This window comes from Dama dama, chromosome 8 (assembly GCF_033118175.1).
Source record: "Dama dama isolate Ldn47 chromosome 8, ASM3311817v1, whole genome shotgun sequence".
Classification (NCBI taxonomy): Eukaryota; Metazoa; Chordata; class Mammalia; order Artiodactyla; family Cervidae; genus Dama; species Dama dama.
This window is the reverse complement of record NC_083688.1, coordinates 20,225,552-20,238,295: the sequence shown is the minus strand read 5'-3', so window position 1 is coordinate 20,238,295 and position 12,744 is coordinate 20,225,552. Positions and strand designations below refer to the sequence as shown.

Below are 12,744 nucleotides of genomic sequence, written 5' to 3'. Positions count from 1 at the left end.
AGACAAAGTCTTAAACGGTGGAGGAACTCAGACGATACCGTAGGAGCCAAGAAGCCGCCCCTGCCTTGTCCTGAGGCAGCGGTCAAGGGTGATCAGGAAGGCTGTTTGACTCGGGCTCAGCGAGGCAAAGGGCACAGTGCATATTAAGCTGTGCGGAGTGGAATCATGGCTTTTGCAAATGGCTCAAGCCTGGGATGGGACAGGGCTTGAGGGCAGTGCAGAGCAGATGGAGAGATTTGGGGCAAATGGAACCTCCTCAACAGTGATATGGACGATATGGGAGAGGGTACTGTAGGAGGTGTCCGGTTACATGAAGTGTCTGGTGAGGAAAAGAACACCGGCCTCACTTAGAATTAATAGTGACTCTGTAACATCTGTGGTCCCGTTAAGTGTATTGGGTTACTCATTTATTTTGTGTGTAATTTCACTTACCAGTTGCTTTCATTTAATTTGGCACAACTTCTCATTATGTTTTGAAGGAGCTTTGAATAATAGCACAGCCTCTAAAGAAACTTAACTAATGCTACAAAGCTAGTGATCTTGATTTCCATCTGGAGGTCAACTTGGAAACACTAGCATGTGCCAAATGGAGGAAAGCTTTCTTAACGATTTACCTCATCAGCAGCAGCAAAAATATTTAGATTTATCCACCACATCAATAAGAGAAATGTTGTCTTTTAAATGAGAGCCTTGTCCAGTTACTGTTTGCTTTATATACTTTTAAAAAATAATGAAATTCTTCCCAGGGTAGCTCAGTGGTAAAGAATCCGCTTGTCAATGTAGGTGACACAGGAAAATACAGGTTTGATCTCTGGGTCGGGAAGATCCCCTGGAGGAGGAAATGGTAAGCTACTCCAGTAATTTTGCCTGGGAAATTCCATGGACAGAGAAGCTGGCTCCAGTCCATGTGGTCACGAAGAGTCGGATATGACTGAGCACACACCCAGTAACATAGTGAAAACACTCTTTTAAGGAATTTGAAACAAAGAAGGGGGGATGTTCTTTCCCTCCATATTATTGGTGGTTATTTTTGTGTATTTCCTATTTTTAGAGGTGTATACATGTATTTGTGTGTGTATAATGCATCAGAACCAGGGCTTCCCTGGAGGCTCAGACAGTGAAGATTCTGCCTGCAATGCAGGAGGCCTGAGTTCGATTCCTGGGTCAAGGAGATCCCTGGAGAAGGGAATGGCTACCTCCTCCAGTATTCTTGCCTGGAGAATCCCATGGACAGAGGAGCTGAGTATGTTATATACTTAAAGATATAATATCATGGCCCTGTGTGTACAGATATTCTAGGAGTCAAGTAAAGTTAAATATATGAACATTATTTTGAATCATTCTTCCTCTCAATTTCCAACTTGGTATCCAGCTGTCTAGTGAATACTCCCCTCAGTATTTCTGTTTAATTGTCTTGCAGGCACCTCAGAGTAAACACATCAAAATGGAGCTCTTACATTCTCCCCTCTCGCTCTCCTTTTTCTCTGGTTTTCCCCATCTTAGTAGGTGGTTCCCTCATCTGTCTCATCACACAGGCCAGAAGCCTAGCTTTCTCCCTTTTCCTCACCTCCTGCACTGAATCTATCAACAAATCCTTTATCTTGGCCACCAAATAGACCTCAAGCCATTCTTTTCTCTCCACGCTTACTGCTCCCACCCTCTTCCAAGCTGCTGCCATGTCTCACCTGAGCTACTTCAGCCTCCTTCCTGGTCTGCTGACGCTCGAGAGTCTGCTCAGCAGACAGAATAGATCACTCTTCAGAATTCTCCTTTTTAAACTTCTCCAGTGGCCTCCCAGTGTACTTATGAAATAACCCAAATTCCTCTGCATGGCACATAAAGCCTACAGGACTTGACCTTTACCTGTTTTTCTAAATTCATCTCATGCCAAAATTCATGGTTTCCATCATCTCACTGTATTCAGCCACCTCATAGCCATCTCAGTGTTTTTAAAACACCAAGTTCTTCCTTTCCTCAAAGCTCTTCCATATGTACTTTTCCCTGCCAGAAGCTCCCATCCTCGCCTCGTGGCCTGCCAGCTTCAAATCCTGTGTATGTCACTTTAAATGCCACTTAAGGAGCCATCCCAGACCACCCTAGGGAAAGTGGAGTTACTTCCCTACACTTAACACAATTTATAGTTAGTGTGTGTGTCTGTGTCTGTTTCCCCACCAATTATAAGCTCTGTGAGGCAGTGACTATTTGTCTTGTTTATGTAGTAGTCAGTCAATAAGTATTTGGTGAATGAATGAATGCTACTTCCTTGAACCAGCTCATGGGATTCTCTTGCTGCCAGGCTGAGAGACGTGGACTTGAGAGCCAAGGAATTGTTTGGTATCATCTATTATAAATTGGAAGCTCTTGTGTAAGAGAGTCTCCTCCAACCTTTGTAATACTTATTTTTGTCTAGGTCTTGTTTGTCTGGGACTGAAGTAAATGTCCACGGTCAGCTCCCAGTTCTGTGTTTGAGGTTGAGGTTGAGCATGTTTATCTAACCGACATGGAGAGTAGAGATTGCATTACCTTTAAGGAGATATAATACTAGAAGGCGACTAGTTTTTCCTTCTGAGGCCACAGCGCGCTGAAGAGGGCATGAGGAAGGTATGGTGAGAGACACGTAGATCAGGTATCTCCCAAAGTGCCATTGCTAAAGAAACAGGCTGGTTGTGGTTGAACAAAGCATCACAGATAGAAAACAGATGGTTTAAGAACAGGGTATCTTGGGAAGATGCCATCTGATCAAGATTTTCCATAGTGATGTTCATTAAAGCTGAAAAATTCTTGCTACATCTTGTTTCTGTAATGGCAGTCAGGGGCCTTTTATTAAGATGGCCAAACCTTCTGATCCACTCAGTCCCTACCTGGTAGTAACTGCTTTTACAGGAGGAAATTCTGGAACATCCAGTACCAGAGGCCACTTCTAGCTGACTGTCTTTAACCCTACCTTATTGTCTTACCTTATCCAACACTGGGTCTCCATCAAGTTGCATCCTTAATGAGGTCTTTTGCTGTTCATTCACGGTGAGATCACGCCTTAGAGTAATTCATTTCCTGCTTTCTGAACTGTGCCTGAGAGGATCACCTCTTCAGCTGTGGGCAGAGTTTGCCGTTTAACAGAGGTCCTGTAGAGCTTGTCCTGGCTTCCAATCATGACTTTAGTTTTGGTTCTTCAGCAGTGCATTTGACAGTGGGAACATTTGTATAACCGCTTCACTCAACCTGACAAATAATTTGCCTGTTAAAGGAGTCGGGATCAGCCGATGCTGGCATAGTAGGAAAGAACACTGTGTGTTGGTATTAATAATATTGTCTGCGTATAGTCTGTGGAACTAAAATCCACAATAGTATCTTTTCTTCAGCTTTATTGAGAGGTAATTAACCTATGATCCACAATAGTATCTTAGTTTTGCTCCCAAATTACCTTTCCACCATCACTATTCCTTATATGTAGCAACATTGATTTGATATTTGCTTTTCATATTTTTTTTTTTTAGTTTTTTTTCTATAAACACGCATTGGGCTCCCACTCTGTGCTCAATACGCAAGTGCTGCATAGCTGGAGGTCCACAGGATGAAAAACAATGATGATTTTTCATAACTACAGAAAGACATGAGACCTTAGGTTGAAAAAACAACAGCAAAGCTCAAGGAGGGAATTCAGCCAGTCTACAACTGGAGTGATCCATAATGACAGTAAATCTAACACAAAGAGGGAATCTTAAAGGCTGAGAGGAGAGCCAGATCACCTGTAGAAGGATGACTGTCCGATGGTCAGAGCATTTCTTAGCAGCCGTAGTAAATTCAGAAATAGGACCTTCTCGAACATACAAAGACTGGCAGAGATTTTTACTCTCAGACTTGAACTGAAAGAATTGCTAAAAGTTGGATTTTAGAGAGAAAGAAATTGATCCCAGATGTTGATTCCACCATGAGAGAGCAGTGGGCCAACAAAGAAGTTGGACATGTTCATAAACTTAAGTGATCTAAGGAAATGGCTGCCTCTGTGTTAGGATTTGAATACAAACAAAATGTTTTTCCAATTGAATATGTAACTGCTTAGACTTAGTGCCGGTATTTGAAATTCTTCTGTTTGTGAGAAATTGTTTTCAGGCAAGGATTTTTAATCAGAGGTCCATGGATAGGGTTCAAAGCATCTATGAAGTTCTTAAAATGATAAGCGACATACCGTGTGAATGTGGAGTCTTTCCGCAGACAGGATTCATGGCATTTATCAGACTTTTAAAGGGATTTAGAACCTGGACAAGCTAAAGGACCACTGGACCACTGTATTGTCCCCCTATTAGGAAGAAAATACATAAGCACTTAACTCGCTCTGACAGTGGGATCGGAGCATCTGGACTTGAGTATCGGATCTGTCAGTACTTTGCAGAGCCATTGAGACCCTGGACAGGCGATTTGCCTTCTGTCTGTAGTTCACACAGCACGTAACCTGTGTGGCCACACATAGTGGTGGTGTATCTGGCTCTTGTGACCACACCTCACCATCGCAGTCAATGTTTGACGATAGCTCTTAGGATTTTCTAAAGAGTCCCTCTTGAGCTATCAGAAGAAACAAAGCTTCCAAGTGATCAATTTTAGACTATGATAATAGACTTAGTGCTGTTGTTTTGTTCAGTGAACACATGGCTTGTGTAATATGTTGTCCAAGTGTGCAAGAGTGAGCACGGGGCGGGGGGGGGGGGGTAGTGTGTGTTCAATCATTGTCTCTCCCAGTGAAACTTGATACTAAAGCAGCTGTTTACTGGCGACTGGTGTTCCTTGTGCTGTTAGAATGTACTTGTAATATAGGTCAGATGTGTGCATTTTGTGTGTTAGTTTTAATTCTACTTCTCCACCCCTTCAGGAGTTGTTTACTAAGAAGTGGAGTCAGGCCACTTATCAAGGCTTCCGATGCTGTACCATTTGTGGTCGTGGATGCAGAGTTGAGGACAGTGGTTCTGTCCCTGAGGAATTACTGTAGATTAGGATAGAGGACAGCAGGTCACCACCAAATCCTCATCCCAGCCTGAGACCACCTCAGGCTGTTCCTAAAAGCAGGGTTTCCCCAGCCTGCCACTTGGGGTGTCAGCCCGCAGGTATAAGTAAGAGCAGAGGAGGGCGCGCCTTCTAGGAGGGCTGCCGTGGAGCTCGGGAAGCCTCAGATGTCAAAAATGTTGAAACATCTGTGTCATTATGATCATGGTAACATGGTCTGTTTCTGAAGCTGTGACATTCGACATTCCCAGCCACTGATCAGAGAGCCCAGGTGTGTCTTCTTCCCTCAAAGCCCCGGGCCTCCTTTATCCCTGCCTCCTTCCCAGCACCCCCAGGGGCCGGGATAAAGTGTCCTAATCCTAGGACTGGGCTGCCCCATCCTACCAGGGTAGCTCCCAGCTCCACTTCCGCTTCCTGTCTGCAGGGCCGTTTCCTCTCTCATGACTTGGGTATCTCTTAGAAGGCGAAGGGCAGTGGTTTGTCAAATGGTTACCTACAGCATGGAGCAGGTTAACTCACCTCTTGAGACAAGCATATGATTCCTTTGTCATGGATGGCATCCTTCCCTTTTCTGTCTATAATGTTGGGACTTTCTCAGGGGTTGTTTGTTTGTGTTAGCTATGCAGTGCAGCAGGTGGGATCTTAGTTTCCCGACCAGGAATCAAGCCTTCACCCACTGCATTGGAAACGTGGGGTCTTAACCACTGGACCACCAGGGAAGTCCTGAGAGGTTCTCAGTTTAGATTGAATAAGATCATAAGCTCTTCTTGTTTTTTAAAAGAAAAACATTTCTATATAGCTTAAATGAAATGATAAGGACAGTAAGAGTGTTGAGATGGGACTTCAGTGGAAAATGCTGAATTTAGGCAGATAATGAAATACAGTCTCAGGTCTGCCAGCCTCCCTTCCTTCATTATTTGTAATGTGATTATAACTCAGACTTCTACTAACACATTTAGAGAGAGAAAAAATTCATTTAACTCTGTTGTTGTTTGGTCGCTCAGTTGTGTCTGACTCTCTGCGACCCCACGGAGTAGCCCGCCAGGCTCCTCTGTTCGTAGGATTCCCCAGGCAACAGTACTGGAGGGGGTTGCCATTTATTCCTCCAGGGGATCTTCCCGACCCAGCGATAGAACCCAAGTCTCCTGCATTGGCAGGGAGATTCTTTACTGCTGAGCCACCAGGGAAGCTTAGTACAAAATATACATGTCTTTTTTTTTTATATTAACTATATTATGCTGTAATTTATAAATGAGGTTTAAACTTGATTGTTTAATAGGTTGGGACTTAAAATTGACATTTTCTCCCATGTCATGTTACAGCTGTATAATTTACCATACAGAATGGCTTAAATAGTTTCAAAGATATCAATGTATTTTATTCTTTTCAGTTAAATTGAAGTTACTGTTTTTAAAAATTTGATTCTGGCCTCTTCTTTGCTTCTCTCAAACCACCACTTTCTTTGCCATTCCTCGAACTAGTTGGAGAGTATATTTGCCTAAAAATAGAATAAAATAAGTACAGTTTGGGTTTTTTTTTTTTTTTTTGGAAAAGCTAAAGGAAAGTACAGTTAATATTGTTCTTCCCTGAAAATGGGAAACTGACTGTCTGAGCCCATGTTTTTCTTATCAGGTCAGACATGCTGTTAGTTAGAGATATTTGATGAAAGTAGCAGCTATCCTTAAGGAATGATTATGTGTGTGTGTATGTGTGTGCACATGGTATGACTTTGAGTGTGTGTAGACGCATGCAGAGCCTTGTTTGGGCAGTAGTGTGATTGAGTTGGCTGTTGGGCAGGACCGTCCTGACTACACAAGGCTTCCTTTCATCTTTTTCTCTGAAGTGCTCCCTTGTCTGTTTCTTTCTGCGAGCCAGGAAGTCTCCCCGGCCCTGAGGCCGTGGCAGTTGCTTGCGGCTGCCTCACTTGTGGCGTTAGGGCCTCTTGCCCTTGTCCTTTGCTGCCGTGGTCACGAGGTGTATTGGGTTTGATTCTACGTCTCGTGAGGGTGACAGCGTCCGCGGCACGGCTCGGTCCCTGCCGTGGCACAGCCGGCGCTCCGAGGCTGAAGGTGCAGCAACTTTAAATCGCCTCCTGCTCTTCTTGCTGAAACCATCCTGGGACGCTGGAAGCATGCATTCCACACCTATTTGGGTGTCTGTCCTGTGCCAGGCACCATCCTAGGTGTGCGAGATAACCTCTGTGTAAACCGCAAAAGTCACCGTGCTCTTGGCGTTCACATCGGCTCTGTGGTAACTTCTGAAGGAAGAGGAACTCTTCACCTGGGATGTGAAGAGTTGTTAGGACGGGGTACTCCTCAGCGTAGCCGGGGGGTCACCAGTGAGCTCTTGAGGGGTATGGCAGTGGGCTGTGGGAGTGGGTTTAGTAGGAGATGAGGATGGAGAGAAGAGATGGGCAGGGCCATGAGTGCGGGGGCCTCGAGCGCAGGCTAAAGGGTCTGTAAGCAGGGGAGTCAGTGAGCCCTACAGGATGGCAGTGACAACGTGACCTCACCTCTGTTTGGGGAACATACCCGACGGAGGGCCTGGGCTGCCCTGAGAGCAGGAGCTGGGGGCGGCAGAGAGCCGGGCTGCATGATCTTCCATTTACTCTTTTTACTCATTCAGCATGTACTTAGCTGGGGCTTGCCTTGTATTTATATTTAGAAGCAATTGCTAATCTTAGATGCTATTTTAAGAAGAGTGGAACCGATTTATGCTCTATCTCATCTTTCAAGCTTGAAGTTTACATTTTGGGGTTTTTGGGGGCTGAGGGACTGAAAGATCCACATTATGTTGGGGGGTGTGGGAGGGGGTGGACATCTCAATCTCTTCGGCAAAGTGTCTCTTGCTCTTTGCCTCACTAGTCAAGGTGGGAAAACCTTAGCTGTCTGTTCTGCGGTGAACACAGGTAACGCCCGACCCTCACAGTAGCTGTGACTAATTCAAGATTTAATTCAGAGGAAATGCATTTCATTGATACTTCCTGATAAGAGCTACAGACATAAAACTGGAAGACGTATAATGGGTTGCTTTGACAAAAACACTTCTGTTGTCCTGAAGGAGACCGCTCACTTCTCTTGGTCAAGGAGGGAGATTGCCTTTTAAACCTGTTATGTTTGTTATTCATTGTACTTTTTTTTTTTTTTTCCTTGTAAGGTAGGAAGTGATGTCCTTGGGACTGAGTTTAATGCTGCTCAGCATGAAAGATGTGATGCAGAGCTAGAGTCTGCAAACTGTGACTCACTGACACGCCCCTGGCTATTGAGAAGACCGTGTGTATTCCGCCGCAGAGCAAACACTCATGAAGGTTATCCTTCTCTCCTAGGACTTCCTTTGCCGGGCATCTGGCTGGAATTCTTGTTGGGCTGATGTACACTCACGGGCCTCTGAAGAAGATCATGGAATCGTGCACAGGTATGGAGCAGAACTGGGCTTCTCCAGTGGCTCAGTGGTAAAGAATCCACCTGCCACAACGCAGGAGACATGAAAGGCACAAGTTCGATCCCTGAGTTGGCAAAGTCCCCTGGAGAAGGAAATGGCAACACACTCCAGTGTTCTTGCCTAGAAAATCCCATGGACAGAGGAGCCTGGCGTGCTGCAGTCCGTGGGGTTGCAAAGAGTCAGACACGACTGAGGAGCTGAGCACACAACCCAGAACACCTTGGCATGACTAGTTGGAAGTTCATGTTCATTTTAATGGGAATAAAGGCAACCCCAAGTTTCCCTGTGATTCAGCTTAGGAATTCCCTAATAGGCTCTTTTTAAACTAAGAGGTGAACCAGCTGGTGCTGGTCCTCGGCTCCAAAAAGGAGACTGAAACCCCCAGTTTTAAACCTGCTGCTTTCTTAGGGGACAAATGAGGTACACGCTTACACCCACAGCATTATTGCCACTCAATGAAAACCACTATTTCCTTGAAATTCAGAGAACTAAAGCAGGTTTAAAATATGCTTTCTTCTGTAATATTCCATGAATTCAAAGTGCAAGGCAAAGTTAAAAAAAGAAAGACAAATCTGTGTTGAAGTACAAGGTCAATATTTTAAAGAATTCAGAATGACTGCTAGGTCCTTGGCAGGCGAGACATATATTCATGCATGGCCAAACCAAGTCTGTTATTCCTGAAGCATGGCTCCTGCTTTTTAATTAAAAAACAAAATTTTCCCTTCTAATTGCTGCTCAATGAAAATACTTTATTTTACTTAGGAAACCTGTGAATTTTTTGGCTCTCTTAATTGAGAATGCTATACTAGTTGTGACTTATAAGGAAACTGTTTTGCCAACACTTGTTCTATAGACCATATGAGTTCCTATATTTCATCTTTTACTCATGGGGAATCTTCTGAGACTATTTTACCTTCTTTTGAACCATAAATAATTTGTTTTCACTATTTGTGCCGATGACTGGTATTCTAACAAACTGTATAATATTCATGACATTAGAAAGCTTTCCAAACATTGTGCCCTTGCCTTTATTAGCTGGTTGTATTCACTTTTGGGTGATTTTTACAGACTGTATTGCATCCACACATGTTTTTATTTTCCTACGTTTGCATCTTACTGTGTTTCTGGTGTGTGTGCCTGGAGGAGGTAGCAGGAGCTTCCTGTATTGAAAATGTAGAGTTTTATTATATTTTTGATATAATGTAATTATGGAAATCCAGTTATGAGTTTTGTTGCCCAAATGTCCTCAGTGCTGATATAGGAAAAGAAATAATTCTTGGGAGTCTGATATTTTGTTTCCTTTTTGTGTGGGAGTGTCTGAGGATTGAGTGATTAGTAAAGCTTTCTTAGAGACATACTAGGAAATTTAGGCAAATAGTTTGTCTTTAAAGAGAATTTTCCCCATAATTATAACATTTTAACTTTTAGTTTCCTCCGTGAATCCTTGCCTGTTTTCTAAGGAGACTTATTTTTATATAATTCTATTTTCAGTATAATAAGTAGAAAGTTGAATACTAGAACTTGAAACATTCAGTGCTGTTCACAAATAGTCTGCAATCTCTGCCTTTTTTTTCCCGCAAAGCAGGAGAAAGATCTAGAGTGATTTGAGAACTGAGGTGCCACAGGAGCCCTGTGGAAAATACATGAAAGCGGCTGTCTGACAACTCCTGGGAAAGGAGCATCACGCTGAAGGTGTCGCCTGTTACTCTTCCCTCTCTGCTTTCCTTCAGCAGTGCTGAATTTTCTGTCCTATTGCCCTTTAGGAGTAAGAAACAGGAAAGTCCCTTAGGAGGGGTAAGAACATGGCTCACAAACACCCTTGTTATGGGGCATGTTCTCTCAATAGCCAGAGCATCTCTACTTGTACAGAGATCTCAAAGACCAAGCTTGGTCCCATAAGGCAGAGACCATCTTATGTTGTCAGGAACCTTAAGGAACTTCAGAGAATGTAAGTTAGAGTTTCACTGTCCCCACCACGTTCTGTTCCCTGTAGGACTAACCCCAAACAAAAGAATATATTTTAATTGTTCAGAAATTATTTATAATGACTTTGAGCTTTGTTACAAAGAAGCTAGTAATTGTTGGAAAGAGTGGTAGTTACAGCTTTAGGGCTATTCTATTTTTATTCCAGTACCATCCTGTTTTGTTTACTATAGTTTTATAGTATACAATGGGCTTCCCAGGTGGCTCAGTGGTAAAGAATCTGCCTGCCAGTGCAGGAGACAAAGAAGACACGGGATCGATCGCTGGGTCAGGAAGATCCTCTAGAGAAGGAAATGGCAACCCACATCACTAGTCTTGCCTGGAGAATCCCATGGACAGAGGAGTCTGGCGGGCTACAGTCCAAGGGGTCGCAGAAAGCTGTGTGTCTGGGCACACACACGTGCACATACTGTTTTGTTTACTGTAGCTTTATAACATCAGTTGAGTCAGGAGTTGTTAAGACAGCTATTATCAAAAAGACAAGAGATAACAAAGTTTGGTGAGGATGTTAGTGAGAACGTATATTGGTGCAGCCACTATGGAAAATGGCATGGGGAGTCCTCAAAAAATAAAAAACAGCACTACCGTATGATCCAGGTTCCTGATAGCATTTGTTCACTATAGCCAATATAGGGAAACATCCCAAATGTGTGATGAATGGGTGAAGAAAATGTGGTATGTGTGCATGTATAATGGAGTATTATCAGTCATAAAAAGGAAACTAGTCCTGTTTTTGACAAAGTGGGTGAACCAGGAGGACATTGTGCTAAGTGAAATAAGCCAGATAATTAAGTACGTTGTCACTTACATGTGAAATCTAAAAACGCTGAACTCACAGAACCAGAGAGTAGAACAGTGGTTTCCAGGGGGTGGCAGGTGGGGTAAATACAGAGATGTTGGTCAAAGGGTACAAGCTTTCAGTTATAAGATGAGTAAGTTCTGGGGATGTAATGTTCAGCATTGTGACTATAGTAAATAGCACTTTATTATACTTGAAATATTACTTGAAATTTACTAAGAGAATAGATCTTATGTTTTCTCATATGTGTACACACACAATGGTAAGTATATAAAGTGATAGATGTGTTAATTAACTTAATTGTGGTTATCATTTCATAATATATATGTGTATTAAATCATCCCATTGTACACCTTTTAAAAAAATCACCACCAACCTAAACATGTACAGTTTTAATTTGTTAATCATACCTCAGTAAAACTGGCAATAGGGGTTAGGGCAGAGTCTATGGCTACAATTAAAATTTTTTTTTTTTCCTTCATATTTAGGCATTTTCCCCTCCAATATTGATTACCCAGGACAGCAGTACTACTTTAATAGTTCAGGTAAGTAACTTTATTTCATTCAATACAGTTAAACTTGTTTTTAAAAATTATACTGTTTGTTAATACAGAGCTCCCGTAAGGTAATATGAGTTTATGCTTCTGGAGAGTACACCAGATATTAGGTCCTTGTGCCTCTAATGTCCCTGGAACCTAGATGGGGGTGCTGTCCAGGGAGCATATTTGGATGCGTTGTTAGGGAAGGAGGGAACTCCAGCAAGAAAATGTTAAATGATTGGTTTGAGGTTTCTCAGACATGTTAAGATTTATATGAGAAACAGGCCCCTTGATACTCAGCTTAAGAGACCATTCACTGGCTAAGTGTTAGAAGTTACTTTCATATATATAGTTCTCCACGGTCCACTCCACCTACATATTCAGGAAGAATCACACTTACTGTAAGAAGCTGAGATAGGCATTCCTCTAATAGTTAAAGAGGAGAAGGTATTTTTTTCTAGAGGTCTTTGTAAATAGGTAGAAAGGACTTCCTGTTGAAGCATATGACCTGTTTTAAGCTAAAACCCTTACATTCCAGCCTGACGAGGCTGCACTGTAATAATATCCTGGATTAGTACCAGGAGACAAGCGTCAAAGAACCCAAGCTCCAGAGGCAGTGGGTTGCTTTACAGTCCTGCCTGTTGAGAACCATTGCAGTTTAAATATGGAGTCAGCAACCTTTCCTGTAAAGGGCCAAGTAGCTACTGTTTGAGGGTCTAAAGGCTTTGTTGACCATATATAGTTTTTGTCTCAACTAGGCAACCTGTCGTCATAGTGTGACGACAACCATACACTGTTCAGTCACTCAGTCATGTCCTATTCTTTGTGACCTCATGGCCTCTAGCATACCAGTCTCCTCTGTCCATGGGATTTTCCAGGAAAGAATACTGGAGTGGGTTGCCATTTCCTCCTCCAGGGGATCTTCCCAACCCAGGGATCGAACCCGAGTCTTTGCATCTCTTGCATTGGCAAGTGGGTTCTTTACCT

At 43.0% G+C, this 12,744-nt stretch overlaps 1 protein-coding gene across 4 annotated transcripts in view; it reads left to right on the top strand.

The window, feature by feature from the left end:
• Positions 1-12,744, top strand: part of RHBDD1 (rhomboid domain containing 1) — a 174,058-nt gene that overhangs the window by 54,154 nt on the left and 107,160 nt on the right. For all 4 annotated transcript variants that reach the window (XM_061148616.1, XM_061148613.1, XM_061148614.1 and 1 more), the window contains exons 4-5: positions 8,321-8,409; positions 11,707-11,763. In XM_061148616.1, coding sequence (XP_061004599.1) covers positions 8,321-8,409; positions 11,707-11,763 — 146 coding nt within the window. The remainder of the gene's footprint in view (positions 1-8,320; positions 8,410-11,706; positions 11,764-12,744) is intronic.